The sequence below is a fragment of the Pteropus alecto genome, unplaced genomic scaffold, assembly GCF_000325575.1.
Source record: "Pteropus alecto unplaced genomic scaffold, ASM32557v1 scaffold115, whole genome shotgun sequence".
Taxonomy (NCBI): Eukaryota; Metazoa; Chordata; class Mammalia; order Chiroptera; family Pteropodidae; genus Pteropus; species Pteropus alecto.
Window position 1 is genome coordinate 4,602,199 of NW_006436814.1, and position 19,148 is coordinate 4,621,346.

Below are 19,148 nucleotides of genomic sequence, written 5' to 3' on the forward strand. Positions count from 1 at the left end.
AAAATATTGTAATTCTCGATCACTAAAAATGTCAAATCCTAGAAAACGTAGTGTTCCTACATGTGATGTTAACATTGTTCTTGAACAGTTATTAGCCAAAGATTTATTTGATGAATCCAATTTATGTGTACATTTCTGTTACATTAGGATTAGAGACAAGTTCTCTTTAGAAATAACTTCAAGAACAGTTTTCATATTTTATTTTCACATTGAAAACCAGTCAGATTTGCTTCAGCCTCAGATAGTGTGTTTATGTAAAATAAAATTAATGCTGGCAACTTGTATTTTCTAAATGGGAAACGATTTAAGAGCAGTAACTGGCAGTTTGGATCCATGACACAAAATTGATAATCTTAATATAAAATTGTAGCCACACACAAAGGACTTCTGTTGAATAACAAAGTAGGAGGACATGTTTTAGGCCATCAAGACTTAGTAGAAAGCTACAATAATAAAGAGACACTGTGACGTTGGCTCAAAGACAGGCATATTGACCAGTAGAACAAAACAGAGCCATTTATAGACTCTTGATTTATGGTAAACTGGCAGCACAGTTAATAGGTAGGATTGGATCCGTTGGAGAGCCATATTGAAACAAAAAGGAAACTTGAACTGGGTTTTACACCACAAGGCATAAGTCAATTCTAGTTAATTTGTGATAAAAGTATGAAAGTTAAAACTATTAAGTCTCTGTAAAATGATATGGGATAGTATTTTTATGACCTTGAGCTGGAGAAACATTTCTTAATCAGGTTATGAAAAGCATTAACTATAAAGGAAAAGATTGCTAATTTGGACTGAATTTGGAATGAATAAAGGTTAAGAATGTCTATTGATCAAAATTCAGTAGAAAAATGGACAAGAGGTTTAACTTAAGCAGTTACTCATAAAAGAAGTTATCCAGATAGCCATAAACATGAGGAAGTACTAAATCTGAGTGTTCAGGGAAGTGCAAACTAGAACCACAATGATGTAGTATTGATATGCACCAGCATTGCTAAATTGAAGACCGACAATACCAATTGTACTGTTGCATCGTATGTGTAGTTGTGCGTGCTGATGGGTCCTGCTGCGACAGTGAAGGTTGACGGACCAGGTTTGGAAAGCTACTCGGAGTTTTCTACTGTAGTTGAACCTGTGTGGCCTATGACAGTTCCACTCCTGGGCGTATGCCCAACAGAAATGTGTGCTCGTGTGTACAAAAAGACATTTAGTAGGATGTTCATAACATCACTATTTTTGATATCTCCAAACTTCAGACAGTTCACAGACTCTCCTAAACATGTTTAAGAGGAAAGGGCAGATGCATTACAATACTTATGTGTGAAGTTCGCCTCGTATTTTCTGGGAGGTGGGGGCAGTTAAGAAGGATGTCCTATATCTTGATCAGGGTTTTGGCTGCACGAGAATGTTTACTGAGATATGTGCTTACATTTTATATACTTAGTGAATTTATCATGCTTTAATAAGCATGGTAAAATATATTTAACAGGGGATATAGATTTTCTTTTATTTTGCTGATTTACTGTGTTAAGGCCAGACCTTTGTAACCACCAGACAGCTTCGCTTCCATCAGACTATTATTTCTAGAGTGATTTTACCCTAGGTCATTGTTTTAACCATTTTTTGCCAAGGTCTATCTGGAAAAGGTTTGAATGAATGAATATCTATCCGATCAGAATTTGTCGACTTTGCCAGTTATTACCTTGACTTTATAAAGAATTACTGTCTTTTAGGTCGTGATAAATTGTGCCATTCCTAAAGGGCTGAAGTACAATCAAGCCACGCAGACCTTCCACCAGTGGCGGGATGCTAGACAGGTGTATGGTCTCAACTTTGGCAGCAAAGAGGATGCCAATGTCTTTGCAAGTGCCATGATGCATGCCTTAGAAGTGCTGAATTCACAGGAAACGGGTAAGGTGCCCCTCGTTGACGTGCTCTCTTGAACTGAAGTGTCACGTATCTGTTAAAACATCTTTTCTGACCAGCTTTTAAATCGTATGTGTATTTGAAGTAATTCCTGAATTTCTGTTATTCTCTACAGAAATGTGAACTTTTATTTGAGGGCGATAAACATGTAGTCTAGAGGGATAATCGTATGAGATTAGTTATCATTTTTTAATGCTGTCATTTGAAGTTATTTCGTTCTGTTGATCCTGCTCTCGAACCTCAACTTTTGTTGCAAAGATGTGAGGCCCGGAGAATGTGCAGCGAATAGAATTATGCACATTTATCATTATCTCAGTTTTTGTGAAGAAACACGTTTTCTGAAGCATGTTTCTTAAGGCACCACTGAGCCCTTAAACTTCAAGTAGGACTAGGTCTTCATCCTAGTAAATAAAAATTTGGTTCTAAAAGTTGTTTCAAGATTTTCGGAGTGCCCTCATGTGGTGTAAGCTCTGAATTGCAGCTCCCCTGGCGCTGCGTGGTGCTTAGACAGCTAGCTATGTAGAAACAATTCACTTTAAAAAAACCCCACGATTTAAGACTGTGTATGTGCCAGAGGTGAGCTCTGTTTTTGTTTTTGTTTAAAAAATAGAAAAATAACTATACCAATGTATTGTTATTTCTTTGGAGAGCTAGATTTTATAATCAAAATAAATGTTATATATATAAAAATTCAAATGTAATTATTCTTGCCTTCGTGGTTTATTTAGCAGTGATCTTAATGATGTAAATGTGCTATGAACAAAGTTTATTTCTATATTTCTATATTTTAAGACTTATAGTCAAATTAAAATTTGGTATTTTGTTGAAGGTATAGAATTTTAAACCTATTGTTGATACATTAAATTTCATTTATTCCTTGCCTCATTCTAAAAAGGATTGAAACATCTAGCTCATGTGTTAGTCTCTTTGAAGTATGAATTTCAGAGCAAGAAGTCATTTTGGAATGTTGCCAGAAACCATGATATTATGCCTATAGATGGTTTAGATTAGATCTCTTTTAAGGAAATTAATATCTCTCTATATAATTGTACCTAGCTCTCATGTCTTATCTATTTTGAGAGAATAAACCACAGGAGCTTCTCCTGGTTGTCAGTAAGTCCAGAAAATAGCATAGGAAAGTCTGCATGTATATATAGTCTTGGTTGTAGATTATCTCTCTAAGTCACTGTACCTTTCTTGCAGGCATCAGTATTTTATTGGCATGCTATTGTAGGTGTAGAATTGCTTTTCTTTTTGTCACCATAGATTTACCATGCGAAAGAAACTAGAATTGTGGTTCTTAATATCTTATTACATAGGTCAGCTACATAATAAAATAATTAAAGGACCAAAGTTTAGACAGCATATGTATGACAATAATTTTTGGCTTCCTCATGTTTGGAACAAACTAGCATTTTAGTTTCTAAACCTTCAAAAGATTAACCACTGATATTAGGAACTAAATGTTACTAATATAAAGTAGTTAAAACTATTGTTCATATTGTCATCGGTTTTTTTTTTTAACCAAATGGAAAGGATTGTTTTTATCAGTGTGTAGTCACACAGTTCGCTTTCAAAATGCAAATGATAATTAATGTTTTTTTTCCTTCTGATCTTGATCTTTTGAAATTAATGAGTCTTAATGTGGAGAGACTCAATTACATTCTCTTTTGTAATTTCCACATTTGGCAATGGGAAAATCGCCCATCTCATCTCACTAGCTACACAAGCATTTTGGAAAGGGCAAAAAATTTAATAGCTTTTTCTTACGTGATTTTGAAACTTTATTCTGTTCTCTGTCACAATCCCAAACCTGTAATCCCATGGGCTGAGGAAAGAAAGAGAAAGGTGGAAGAAGCCGGCCCATCCTAGCCATCATGGCCCAAGCCGTAGGCAAAGAGGCTTTTGGTTCTGTAGCTTTTTCATCAGGAAAAAAACAAAGCATATAAAGTGGTCGATGTTTTTTATAGTCTGATTTATTTAGAAAATAACATTTCATAAATTACTGCAAACACTAATTTCTGATTTTTGATGGCATTAATTTGCTTAGATGTGGAGGAGGTAGGCGCTAAGAATCAGAAGTGTCTTTGGGAACGTATGTAATCTTTCTGTAAGTCTCCACCAAAGTAGGATAAGTGTGTACCCCACCCCAGTATCATTTTGCGGGTCCCCTCCCTCCCACCTAAACAAACATACCCAATAATGTCTGCCTCTCATCTCAAACACACCTTCCCCCTCTGCAGCTGTTTTGTTTTGGGTTCACAGCCAGGTCCTTGCTGAAACCATCCATTGTCCTTCTGCCAAAACCAAGTCGAAAAAGTTTAACTTACAAGTCTCCTCTCTAAGCAAAAAATATGCTCGAGAAATCTCTAATCAGAAGCAAAAAGAAAGCGGAAAAACCCACAAATATGTGGAAATTAAACAGTCTGGGTCGAAGAAATAAAAGGAGAGATCAAGGGATGCATAGAAACAAACGAGAATGAAAATCAAACATAACAAACTTTCGGAATACAGTAAAAGCGGTAATAAGAGGGAAGTTCATATCATTACAGGCCTATCTCAAGAAACAAGAAAAATTCCAAATTAATAACCTAACATTACATCTTAAAGAACTAGAAGAAAAATGAAGCCTAAAGTCAGTAGAAGGAAGAAAATAATAAAAATTAGAGCAGAATTAAATGAAATGGAGAACAAAAAGACAATAGAAAAAATTAATGCAACAAAGAACTGGTTCTTTGAAAAGATCAATAAAATTGACAAAACCCCTAGCTACACTAAGAAAAAGAGAGAAAAGACACAAATTAACAAAATCAGAAACGAAAGAGAAGTTATGACGGACACCACAAAAATATGAAGGATCATACAGGAATACTATAAAAGACCGTATGCCATCAAATTCAATAACATATGAGAAATGGATAAGTTCTAAGAAAGATACAACCTTCTTAGACTGAATCATGAAGAACTGAAAAATCTAAAAAGACTGATCAACAGTAAGGAAATTGAAATAATCATCAAAACCCTCCCAAAAGTAAAAGTCCAAGACCAGTTGGCTTCACTAGTGAATTCTACCCAACATTCAAAGAAGATTTAATACCAGTCCTTCTCAAACTCTCCCCCCAAATCGAAGAAGAGTCACTACTTCCTAACATGTTTTATGAGACTTTCATTACCCTGATACCAAAGCCTGACAAGAATAACACACAAAAAAGAAAACTACAGACTAATATATTTGATGAATGCAGATGCAAAAATCCTAAACAAAATACTAGCAAATCATTACAGGCCTAGCTCAAGAAATAAGAAAAATCCCAAATAAACAACCTCACATTACATCTTAAAGAACTAGAAGAAGAACAAATGAAGCCCAAAGTCAGTAGAAGGAAGAAAATAATAAAAATCAGAGCAGAATTACACGAAGTAGAGGACAAAAAGACAATAGAAAAAAATCAATGCAACAGAGCAATACATTAAAAAAATTATATATCACGATCAAGTAGAGGTTTATTTCAGAGGCACGAGAATAGTTCAACATATACAAATTGATCAATATGGTATATCACATAAACAAAATAAAGGATGAAAATCATATGATCATACTAATAAATGCAGAATAAGCATTTGATAAGATTTAGCACCCATTTATGACTAAACTACTTAATAAAATGGGTATAGGAGTACCTCAACATAATAAAGGCCATATGTGAGAAACCCTCTGCTGATATCGTATTTATTGATGGAAAACCGAAAGCTTTTCTTCTAAGATCAGGAAAAAGACAAGGATGCCCGCTCCTGCCACTCTTAGTCAGTATAGTATTGGAAGTTCTAGCTAGAGCAGTCGGGCAAGAGAAAGAAAGAAATAGCATCCACACTGGGAATGAGGAAGTCAACTTGTCACTTTTTGCAGACTGCATGAATCTTTATGTAGAAAACCCTAAAGACTCCAAAAAAAACTATTAGAAACCGTAAACAAATACGGTAAAGTTGCAGGATGCAAAATCAATGTATAGAAATTTATTGCATTCCTATATACTATATTCCTATAACAATGAAATTTCAGAAAAATGAAAAATAATCCCTTTTGCCATTGCAACAAAAAGAATAAAATACCGAGGGGAAACTTAACAAGGCATGTGAAGGACGTATACACTGCAAACTACAAGGCATTATTAAAAGATACTGAAGAAGACATAAAGAAATAGATATTTCATGTTCATGGATTGGAGGAATTAACATAGTTAAAGTGGGCATATTACCCAAAGCAATATAGAGATTTAATGGAAATCCTATCAAAATCCCAGTGGCATTTTTTAAAGAAACAGAACAAAAAAATTATCAGATTTGTATGGAATCACATAAGACCCCAAATAGCCAAAGCCATCTTGAGAAAAAAGAACGAAGCCAGAGGCATCATACACACTTCCTGACTTCAAATTATACTACAAAGTGACAGTAGTCAAAACAGCATGGTATTGGGCAGAGAAACAGACACAGAGACCCATGGAACAGAATCGGGAGCCCCAAAATAAGTCTACATATAGATGGGCATGTAATTTTCGACAAAGGAGCCAAAAACATACAGTGGAGAAAAGAAAGCCTCTTCAATAAATGGTGCTGGGCAAATGGGAAAGCCACCTGCAAAAGAATGAAACTAGTCTGCTCTTTTTAATATTAACTCAAAATGGATCGAATACGTAAATATAAGACCTGAAACAATAAATTGCATAGAAGAAAATATAGGTACTAAACTCATGGACCTTGTTCTTAGAGAGGATTTTATGAATTTGACCTCAGAGGCAAGGGAAGTAAAAGCAAAAATAAATGAATGGGACTTTATCAAACTGAAAAGCTTCTGCAACAGCAAAAGAAACTGTCCAGAAAACAAAGAGACAGCCAATCAAATGGGAGAAGATATTTGCAAGCAACCCCTCTGATGAGGGGCTAATATTCAAAATATAAAAAGAATTCATGCAACTCAACAACAACAAAACACAATCCAGTTAAAAAATGGGCAGAGGACCTGAACAGACACTTCTTCCAAGAAGACACACAAATGGCCAACAGACATATGAAAAGATGCTCAGCTTCACTAGCTATTAGGGAAATGCAAATCAAAACCACAGCGAGATATCACCTCACACCTGTTGGAATGGCTGCTGTCAACAAGACAAGTAATAACACGTGTTGGAGGAGTTTTAGGGGAAAGGGAACCCTCACACACTGCTGCTGGGAATGTAAATTAGTACAGTCACTGCGGAAAACAGTATGGAGGTTCCTCAAAAAATTGAGAATAGAATTACCATATGACCCAGCAGTCCCTCTTCTGGGTATCTCCCTTCAAAATTCGAAAACATATAGCTGTAAAGAAAATGTACACCCTGATATTCATTTCAGCATTATTCACAGTGGCCAAGACATGGAAACAACCGGTGTCCTTCGATAGATGATTGGATAAAGATGTGGTACATGTATACAATGAAATATTACCCATCCATAAGAAAAGATGAAATACTGCCATTTGTGACAACACGGATGGATCTTGAGATTATCGTGCTAAGTGAAATAAGTCAGAAAAAGTTGAGAATCATATGATTTCAGTCATATGTGGAATAGAAAACTGAAAGCAACAAGCGAACAAGACAATCAGAAACTCATAGACAGACAGTTTAATTTGTTACCAGAGGGAAAGGGGGGAGGGGGAGAGGTAGATGAGGGTAAAGGGGTCAAGTACATGGTGAAGGAGATGTGACTGTGGTGAACGCACAATTCAATATACAGATGATATATTATTGAATTGCACACTTGAAACCGATATAGTTTTATTAACCAATGCCACCCCAATAAATTTAATTTTAAAAATCACAGCTGTTCTCATTTTGTTACCTATTCTGTCATACAAAAAAGCCAGAGTAAAAATAGTTTTTGAAGAATGGCTTCCTTTGGGGCTTGTTGTGCTGAACTTCACAGGGTGCTCTGTATGTGTTTAGTTTTCCCATTTCTTGTGAAAAGGGTGAGTGGCAGAAGCGTTTTCCTTTCTTTTTCGCTTGGCGTGCAGTTATCCAGTGTACTGGAAAGTACAGGAGGTGCTCATTACGGAGATTATGTTTGGAATTTGAAAAACAAAATCACAGGTAACATTTTTGAAAGAGAATTGAAATAGCGTTCTCCTTTTTATAACAAATGCTACAGTTTATATGTTTCTATTGTTTAATGGAAATGGACTTTAAACAGTACATTCAAAACTCATTATCCAGACCGATATTGTGGAATTCTGTATTATTTATCAAGTACCTTTATAGAAGTTTTGCAGATAATGGTTATGGCTTGTATGAAATTTAAGTCAGTCCTTGTGATGATTGGTGGAGGTTAATTTGTACAATCTATTTCATTTAGAAAAAGGTTTAAGTCATTTGAAAATAGGAAAAAAGTTTTAAATTCATTTTTAACTAGGAAAATCCTATACATAGCCAAGAAGGTGATTCTGCTGCTTTTGTTCACTCAACCAAGATTAACTGATCTCCAAGCTTGATCAGTTAAGTGAGAGGAAAACCTTAAACTATTTTGGCACTAACACTGCTTTTGCTAGATTTTTATACACACACACACACACACACACACGTATATGTATATGTATATATGTGTATATACATATGTGTGTATGTGTATATATATATGTATATATGTGTATATATATACATATATACATATATATGTGTGTGTATACACACACACACACACACGTAATTTGGCCTGGTATACCTTCTAATATGAGCATTTGTATGAATTTTACCTTGTTAAATTTTAATCTTTTTGAGATGTTTTTAAATTAATTGGATTTGAAGAAATCTCAGCAAGTTTCTAGAAGTATTTGTGTGTAGTGACATGACACTTTTATTTTCCAGACTGCCAGTATTAAGGTTATGTCACAAAACCACCAAACACGTTTTGAGCACAGGTACTGCGCTAGGTGCCGGAAGTAATACTAACATGATAAAGTCTTCCAGAATTTTAGAGTTGGACTGGAGATGCTAGAAACAAGGTCGGCAGCCTGGGAGTACAGTGTGTGAAACGTTGCCAGTGGAGCGTGCAGGAAGGCCTGGGGAATACCAACGGAAGCTGAAGGGGCGATGACGCTCGAGCTGTGTTTTGCGGACTGAGTCAGCCTTGGCAGTGAGAGGGGCGCCCTGGATAGATGTGGGGACCATGAGCGCCTGGGCACTTGGGGAACAGCAGCTGGGCTGTGCAGTGGCTTGGGCAGGAGACCGTGGAGCGGGAGCGGGGAAGGAAATGCAAAGAGACCAGACTGGGCGGGGGGCGGGGGGCCTGCGTGTAGCGGTGCCTGTTGTCCGTGGAACAGGCACTGACGGTGCTGAGTAAGTGTGGATAGCGTCGGGTTTGTGCTTTAGAGCAAAAGTAAAGGATTGGTGAGCAGGTGCAAGCTTGGAGATCAGTTTAGGGACACTGTGTGATAATGTCAGTGTGAAAGATGAGGCCTGAAGTGGTACAGTATAAAGGGGAGAGGGACTGAGTGAGGAGGACGTGGCAGGCTTGTTTAGTGCCACTATTCCTGCCAGGGCCTTGTTCTAGGCCATCTGCTCATGGCCTCATTTAGTCGCTAAAGTGGTTCTGAGGCAGGAATGATGACCTGTCTGTTGGGTGTCTGTTGGGTATCTGTTGGGTGCCGGATCCTAATTGGGTCAGATATGTTCCTGATCATCTTTACAATAACCTTGCAGTATTGATGGTAGATGTCTTTGTTTTAGAGATGAGATTGGGACTTACAGAAGAAGGCCACTGGACCAGCCCAGAAGCCCACAACTAGACAGAGGCATAACTGGCATTTGTACCCAGATCTAGTTTCAACAATTATCTTCTTTCTACTACGTCAGTGAAATGTAATGGACAGGCCAGCAAGGGGAGAATGAGATGTGTCCTTTCGGGCTGGTGGTGGAGATGGCAGTACTAACCAGAGGTGGGGAGGGAGGGAACGGGGATACCGGACAGCCCATAACGAATTTGATTCTAGACATACCGCATTTGGGGTACTTTATTGATGTTTCCATAAAATCATATAAAACTGTATCACGAAGAACCCAAAGGTAGCCTTGGACAGTGTTTTTCACATTTAGCTTTCCTACATCAGCTGATCTTCCTGGGGAAGTAACATTTAGGTCAGACAGGTTCGGGGTTGGGCGAGTGGGACAGGCTTGTCGCGAGTGCTGTCATGTGCTGCTGCCCTCACGCGTCCCTCTTCCACGGTCTTCCCCATTGATAAATTCACGGTCTTCACAGTAACAGGTTGTTAATCTTCCCCATAAAGATGACTTCATGGAGGGCCAGGCATTTAAAATGGGGACTTTGCCAGTCATAGAAGTAGGCGGTGATTATTATTACTAATTCCTATCATCATCATCTGTCCATGAAAAGGGAAACGCAGGTCCGATGGCTTATTTCATGCGGAATGTATGAAAACTGCCCGGTCAGTAGATGTGCGTCCATCATCTGTCCAGCAGTTAGTAATCATCGTGGCTGTTTCTGGCTCTGGCTCTGAAAATGTCAGGTTCTTCTGGTTTCTAGTTACTTGGTATATTTACAACTTTTCTTTTTGTGATTTCTACAGTTACGTGAATTGTATATTCACATAACATGTGAATTATCATTTATCGTAAACAAATTTAAACATATTTACTTTTATGACTTAAGTTGCTGATCCACCAGCGTTTGGGAAAGATGAGTTAGCTTGTCTCTAACTCCAGTCCAACCTTGCACTTCTCAGGAGCACAGCTTCCATCGACGTTGTGGGAGTTAGGCTACCGTGTCCTGCTCCAAAGTGGAAATGATCAAATGAGTAAAAGAGACAGATACGATTTTTCTGATAAATCTGTTTCATAATCTTATAGAAAGTTATTTTATCCTGAAGTTTGTTGTCAGACAGTATATTCTGTCTGCCTCTCATTCTTATTTCTCCCTTCTCTGCCGGTGGGGCATCTTATAATGTGTTGTCAGATTCAGACTTACTCTTTAAGCTCATTTTACAGTAAGCTTGAAATTTAATTAATGATACTGCTAAGGATGTCGTTCATAGTTACTTCCATGTTTTCCTGCATGAGAATAGTAATTTGTATATAATTACTTCCCCTTGTATTCCCGAATTTTAATCATATTTGTCGCCCATAAATTAGAGAAGCGTTTGCTGGATGTTTGTCTAAATTCTGATGCCTTTTCGTAAGACTTTTTCATCTTTAAACAAGAATTCAGAGAGTAAAGAGAGGCTTTAATATGATAGAATCTATCTTGTTGTCCATCAATGATAAGAAACAAATTGCAGGAACCACTTCCACTCTGGTGAGACCAGTCACAGCAACGGTGGCCAACAAACCTGCTCCACGGTTTTTACAGCTTGGTTTCAGACATGCTTTCGTCAGTCTATAGGTGGGATGGTGAACCACTGAGGTATGTCTGTTAGAATTCAGCAAAGAGCGTGTGCACGTTGGTGCGTTCTTGTATAATCTAGGCAAGATAGGACATTTCTAATCAAACTTTCGAAGATGGTATTAAACAGTGGTATCTTTGAAGTCAGTATTTTGTATATAAAGAATATTGTGACATTGTTTAATAAATTCATAAAAAATTCCTAAGAAGAAGATGGTCTCATAATCTAAAAGGAGAAAAGCCACAGTGAACTGAACTATTTGTACTCCTAATAAGATAATATATTACATGCTATGATAGAAACAAAAATGAATAATTCAAAATTGTTGACCGCAAGGGTCAGTTAATTGTATAGAGAAAATTAAAACATGGTCAAAAATATACGCACGGCAGTGTAAGTACCATAAGTGGCACAGAGCGGAAATTTGGAAGCAAAATAAACAGGAAAGCATGCTACTCATATGAAGATACCAGAAATAATTCTTACAGGGTAGACTTGCTGTTTCTATGGACTTTTGAAATTTCTGAGATAATTCATGCTGGAAAACAAACGACCTCTGTTTTCTGGAATTTTTCGGGGGCATTTGGCTATGATAGTGCTGTTCATTCAGGAAAAAAATACATTTTTTTATTGAGGCATGTCCTTTACAAATACTGTCCTGATCTTTACTGTGGTCATATTATACCAAACACAAAATTACTTTTCTTATTCAGATTTAGAGTCTCTGGTCCCATGGATTTAAAATTTTCCTAAGCCTTAGAATCATACATTCCCAGTTTGAAGAAGTTGACTAGATGAGTGACATTAATTCCCCAGAAATGGGTCTCTGGTCTCTTCTGCAGATGACACCTGAGATCGACCTCGTATCGTAGGAGGCCGGGTGGAACTTTGCGTACCTTCTGTTGTCTGTACCAGATAATCTGGCCCTGGCACTCCCTTGCTTAGAATACAGTGCCGACTCCTCCACGTGGCCGTCGGCTCCTTCTCGAGCTCGCCCAGGTCGTCGCACCGTTTCTTCCTTCTTTCCCCACTGTGGGACATAACTGTTCTCACTTCACACTGTTAATTTCTGGACCGAATAATAAAATTGGCAGAACCAAAGTTTAGCGACCATGCTAACACAGTAACGCTTAGTAACATTTTATTTGCACATAAAAATCAAACAAGTATGTAAATTTAATGTAGCATACACTCTTACAAACTGGACCAAGATGTGATATATAAACAGCTCTCAAGTCTGTTTAATACAATAATAGTAATTTATAGTATTATTTACATGAACAGATGTTTGAGTCTCTAAAATTTTGTTCTTAAGAAGCCATAGTGTTTTACTTATTGTTTCCCAATAAATTGGGAAGATATCTTAGGCTCTACCAGTTGGTTTTGGGATTTTATAACAGGTTCTTGAGGATACTGAGGTTTTCTTTTTTCTTTTCCCCTTTAGTTTTTATGTTTGGATGATCTGTACCGTTTAGTTTTTAAATAGCAGTGAATTGCTGCTGCTTTTGTATCTTTTATTCTTAGAGGGTGAGTAGTGAAAAAACTGAGATTTAACATGGAAAATGTCTAATGAAGAAAGTAGAATAATATAAGCCTACAGATTGAGCTAAACTACTAAAAATATCATTTAAAATATGGCAGTAAGCCTTTCGTGCAGTTTTCCTGAAAGTAAAAGTGCTTTATTGAGTAATGTTTATTGAGTCTTAAGAGTGGGAACATGACAACGCTAATTTAAAGTTTCCTTAATTTTTATAAGTTTTCCATTTTCTTTGTCTGAATACACTGATGTTTCATCTAAACAACATCCCATCGTGTTTGAATTGGCATTCCACATTTATGGCCTACTTAATTCTGAGACGGTATATTTTTTGAAGAGTAGTAAAATAAAGATACATATATTGTTAGGGATATAATGACATTTCAGAGACTGAAATTAATGACCTTTTCTTGTAGAACGAGTTTATTTTTTTGTCCTTACTGATAGCTCAAACCAAGAACTTATATTTAATAAACTCCATGTGAGGTAAACAGGCCCAATTTACTTAGCTTTTAATCTATTCAACAAAAATATTTTAAAATTATTATACATTTTCGAATCTGAAAAGGTAAATTTGGACACCTTTGGTCATATAGGTATTCGTTTTAGATAGAAGTTGCTTCTTGGTCTCACTGGTGAAGGATCACGAATTCCTGTGCAGAGAAGGGAGACAGGCGAGGGCAGTGGGCTCCTGGGGAAGCCGACAGCTGAGCTGGGGTAACTGGGACAGCGTCAGTTTCCATGCACCGTCCTGAACAGATGTGCCTTTGGTTTCGATGGCAGAGGAGCTGCTGTGTGCCTTCTCAGACCAGCGCCAGCGTTTGCAAGGTCACCCCGGCCGGGCCCAGCAGCCCTTCCAGACACTTGGGTCACGTTGGTATTATCAGAGGGGTCACGTCCTTCATTGTTCACAGCCGAGTGTCTCATCGGACGCTAGAGCTAGCTAGAGCCCCATCTGACAAGAACTCGAATTCCCGGCACAGCATCTTTTGTTTTTCAAGGGAGAATAAGGTTTTTTTTTTTTTCCTGATTAAAAAGTCATATACTTAGTATAAAAATTTAAGCAGTACAGAAAAACATAAAGAAGAAAGTAAAAATACCTAAAATCCCACCACCCAGAGATAATCGTCTTTAATATTTTCCGTAATGGAAAAGAAGTAGGCTCTGAGATACTTTTCAGCGTTGTGTTGTAAACAGTTCTGAAATGAGCAGCACAACCCAGTACTTTTTTTTGCCTCAACAGCTTTTTTTTTATGGAGCTTTACTTCACTTACTATGCATTTACCCACTTAAAGTGTACAGTTCAGTGGGTTTTAGTATTTTTTTAGTATTTTCAGTGGGTTTTAGTATATTCACGATCTCCTGGGTGAAAAAAGAATTAATAGCATCAATATACTAAGGGTCGTGCAGTTATCACCGCAATCACTTCCGACTACTTTCGTCATACCAAGAAGAACCCCGTGCCCTAAGCCATCATCGGCACCCTCACCTCGCCCACCCCCAGTGCCTCCGTAGCTCCCAGCTCTTGGCAGCCGCTGATCTCCTTTCTGTCTGTACGGAGCTGCCCAGGCTGGACAGGTCACGTCATTGGGATCACACACCATGTGGTCTTTTCTGACGACTTTTACTTAACATGATGTTTTCAAGGTTCCCCCGTCCTGTAGCACGCATCATGCGTGGTAGTGTGAAAAGTAAATCATAATAAAAAGCATGCATTCGCGTATCTAGGCATGCTAAGTTTTAACAATTGACTTCTACATTTTAACTGATTTTTGGTTTGCTTTAAAGTCGTATGGGAATGGCGTACAGAGAAAATAATGACAAAATCTTAACATTAAAAAAAATAGATTAAAAGCAAATCGTTCTCAATTCTTTATTTTGAAAAAAAGTCCACATTTTTAAACTTGGTACCTTGTGTACAGCAGAGTCGTGCAGTAGTTGTCTACGTGCGTTGTATTCTGCATTTCTTTATCCATGCATCCGCTGACAGACGCTCGTGTTGTTTCTGTATCTCGACTATTATGAACAATGCTGCAGTGACCAGGAGAGCGCAGATATTTCTCCGATATCCTGTTGTCATTTCTTTGGACACAGACCCAGAAATGGGACATAGCTGGATCATTTGGTAGTTCCATTGCTGATTTTTTGAGGAACCTCCATGTGATTTTCCATAGCGGCCACCCCAGTTTACGTTTCTAAGTACCTGTTTTTTTTTTTGAACGCAGACAACCATACCACTGCAGTGTCCTTCTGCAGTATACTCTAGATACCTTAGAGCAAACGAACACATTTGCTTTCATTCCCTCTCAAAAAAGTACATCGTGGAACTTTGCAATCAGGAGGGTAATACCTGGGGGCCTTATTGATGGGGAAAAAGTGGGGATGCTGCTAATTTGCATGCTGAGTGTGCTCACTCAGCAGACTAGCTTTCCGAGGTGCGATCGAATTAAAGTCAGCTTCGAGCAAACATTATCTCATTTAGTCCTCAGAAAAAAACGCTGAGATGGGTACCATCCCCATTGTAAATCGCCTAGGGACTGACGGCTTCTAGTGGAAACCTCTCATGTAAAAACATGAGCGCCAGGGTCTGCTGTGATAATTACATCCCAGTAAAATAGGGTAACGCCGACCAAATCTAAACAGCGTGCCTGCCGTTTCCTGCTACTAATATGCCAAACTCAAGGTTTCTACATTTCCCTGCTCATACACAATACCTCGTGGCACAGAATGTGAAAAGGCAGCAGGCAGAGCCTGAGGAATAGCAGTTTCACAGACTACGTTAGAAATAAATGAGCCACCAGGATGAGACTGTTTTAAGGTCAGAGTAGCTGATAGAGATGGCCATTTTTCTTCTCCGTAAATCTTAATGTTAAATTTTGCTTTTTGATACACAAACTTCCTCAATTCATGTTTTTCTTTAGGGTCCATCCTAATTTCTCTTAGCTCTAAGCCTATTTGAATATGACTAACTTAAAGAGAATTGTCCTTTTACAGGCAAAATGTAAGATATATGGAATATTGACGCTACTCCTAAAACTGCTGTAATCATCATATCGGTGAATTTGCTCAATTTGGACAGGGAATGTTCTTTCTCATATTCTGCCCTCCTCCCCCAACTGAGTGAAAAAAAGAACTAACAGCATCAGTACTAAGCAGGAAGTGCTATGAGCCTTATGCGTATGATGGAATGAATAATTTAGTATCCTTGGGAAATGCAGGCTGCAGCAGAATTCAAGCAGCCGTATCAGAATTTAGATCAGTATTTTATGTGATGGTAAGAAGTAGAAGTGAGTAGAAGGAAGATGCTTCATGATCACATGCAAGAATGGTGCTAAAATAGTTTAAACTGTGACAAGCTTGGGAGTTCTGGCTTGAAAATGTTTTGTCTTACGCAGTAATAATGGTTTACCTGCATTCTGTCAATTGTCACATGACTTTTTGCCAAAATGATTGGTAATGGACCGTGGCAGTTTCTTTGCTGTCAGAGACGAGATAATTTCTCAGGTTTTTCTTGTAAGTTTTTATATTTGCCTCCACCCCCCTCCCCAAATATGAATTAAAGGAACTGAAGGGTAAAATCTGAAGACTAGGCATGTTTATTTAATAAAGGCTTTATAGAAGTAGTCATTTACAAATATTGGTAAGACAGTTTTTTAAAGTTTAAACTTAAAATATTATTGGAAATTTTCTAAATTGTTTATCTTCTTTAGAATGATCTAATTAGATTGGTAGACATGTCATATGTATGCCTGTGGTCTTTTTTATGTCATTACTATAAATATTGTGCATGCGACTTTAATAATAGATTGGGTGGTTGGAAATTCTTGGCGGAGGTGACATTTATCAATCTTACTTTGTTTGTATTTGAAAATATCTGCTGTATATGTTTAAAACAAAATTTATACTTCATTGAATTATATTAAATCTAATTTCTAAACATGATTTAAAAATCCTTGATTATTTAAGATTTATTACCATTTTCAGATGTACATTCTTTATGGTTGGTTTGGTTCTGATTCTGTGCAAACTGTTTAGTTAGCATAAATTATATTCTTTAAAGAATACGGTTCTAAGGGAAATCTAAAATACCATCTTGCTTGCCTTTATGTAGTCTTTCTTAAGTCAATATATTTTTAACCTGTTCACTGTTTCTGGTTACTACCAATGGAAAAAGAAAATTTTTCCCATGCTGAAACGAACTTTAGGATTTTATGGAAAATTACTGATGTTGAGTTTTGAATGTCACTAATATAATACTAAAAAAATCTTACTTGTTTTTTTCCACCCTAATTTTGAGTGTCACCTTTCTCTTTTCGTAAATGATCACCTTCTCGTTGAGTGTGGTCTCTTAAAGAGAGTTTACATTAAAGCTTAAGGTAAATGTCAATGGCAATAGCCTAAATATTAAAGGACTATTTTATATGGCCATACATTTTAATAGGATAAATTGTCAAATACGTGTACATATACACATATTTAGGAAAAAAAGGAACATTACTATATGGCTTGGTAAAACAACAAACACTTTGTTGTTTTTCAAAGTCCAAAGCAAGTAAAGATATTCTTATTTTACGTCAATGACTATAAAACACTCTAATTGCTGTAGGCTGTTTAAAATGGTTTTGTTTTTTTTTCAACTAATAGAAATGAGTTTATCTCATGTTGTTAGTCTTAAACATTTTTCCTAAATTTTTGTTTCAGCTGCAAATTATTCTAAACGAGCAATACTAAAAGAGGGTAGATATGAAATTTAATGGCCATAGATCTTGACTTCCTGTACCTCAGCTTCATTTACTTTTTAAAATAGAATTGGAAAACATAAATCAATTGCACTCTCTAATTGTCTAACTCAGGAAATAATTAAGCTATACGTGCCTCATTTGATCTGTGGCTTCTTATAGGGTTTTTCCACAAATAAGATTATACATAAAACAATGTTTAAGCTAAGATTAAGGAGGATACGTTTTCATTAAATTACAGAGCTTCCAGAAGGGGGGTCTAGATAGGAAATATGTCTAAATACATTTTGAACCTTTCAAAGCACCTTTTAGTTAATGTGAAATTCTTCAGATGGCCCCGGTATCCTCGAAGCTTCTAACACCAAGGTGTCTGTTGCAGCTCAGAGCAAGGTTGCTGCTCCCCAGGACAGCACTAATTTGCGATGTATTTTCTGTGGTAAGCAACATTATGTTTACATTACTTTTTCAAGCTGTACTACATACTCCTTGCACATTTTCATAACTTTTGTTTCCTTAGGCCATAGTCTGGTTTGTGGTTTTGGGGATATACAGCAAGCTCTTGTTTTATGTCGTGATATTTGTTGTGGTTCATGTAGGTGATTTGGTCAGCGTTTGGATTGGCTGCTTAGGGAGGAGTTAGTTAGAATTAGGATCTTAAGACTCGTTCTTGTTCACTTCTAACATGAATGGGAGAGGTTTTTGTTTTTAACTATTTTGTTTGAAAGCAATCTTTTAATTTGGAATTTAAGGGAAAAAGTTATATTCATCTTACCATGGTTTGGGGAATGTTTATATGACTTATTAGAAGGGAGCTTTTGCTTAACTTGAATTAATTTTTAGGTGTACACTTTGCCAGGCAAATGTTAACTGTTACTTGCTTTAATGGGTTTACTTCTGACCAAAAGCCTCATTATTCAGTAGTTTAGATATCTGTGGCTTATAAGTGAATTTAGGCCTATAGAGTGTTTTCTTTCACTGTCACACACACACACACACACACACACACACACACACACACGTATTGTTTGAATGGACAAACCAGTTATGGCACTTAGCCCTCCCAAATTCCAGTTAGTCAGATGTATGTATATCCTTATCCTTACGCAAGGATAAATCAGTATTTCTGTGTGTACACACACACACACACACACACACACACACACACACACACACGTACACCCTTGTCTGAATTCTTTTTTATGCTCATTTGATTCTAAAACTTTCTCTTTTGAAAATCCGAGTTTAGAAAGTGACTTTTAAATCATAGAACCTTTTTTTTTTTTTTTTTTTAAACACATATAACTTTTTGGATTCCTATATACTTCGACTTGCTAGAGTTTTAAATGAGAGATAAACATATAAAATGATTACTGCTAAAATTTTACATAAACAGTTCAGCTGCATGTATGTACTTTCCATGTGACTCTTCAGTATTAATGATACTGTTTCTTTACCGATAAAGAAAATTATTTTTAAATTTATGTACTTGCTGGTTTAGGCCAAGAAGCAT

At 36.9% G+C, this 19,148-nt stretch overlaps 1 protein-coding gene across 7 annotated transcripts in view; it reads left to right on the plus strand.

The window, feature by feature from the left end:
• Window positions 1-19,148, plus strand: part of ENAH (ENAH, actin regulator) — a 108,200-nt gene that overhangs the window by 54,898 nt on the left and 34,154 nt on the right. For 4 of the 7 annotated variants that reach the window (XM_025048503.1, XM_025048502.1, XM_025048505.1 and 1 more), the window contains exons 3-4: window positions 1,737-1,914; window positions 18,018-18,074. In XM_025048503.1, the coding sequence (XP_024904271.1) occupies window positions 1,737-1,914; window positions 18,018-18,074 (235 nt within the window). The remainder of the gene's footprint in view (window positions 1-1,736; window positions 1,915-18,017; window positions 18,075-19,148) is intronic. The other 3 variants (XM_015591276.2, XM_006914278.3, XM_006914279.3) reach the window with 1 other exon arrangement.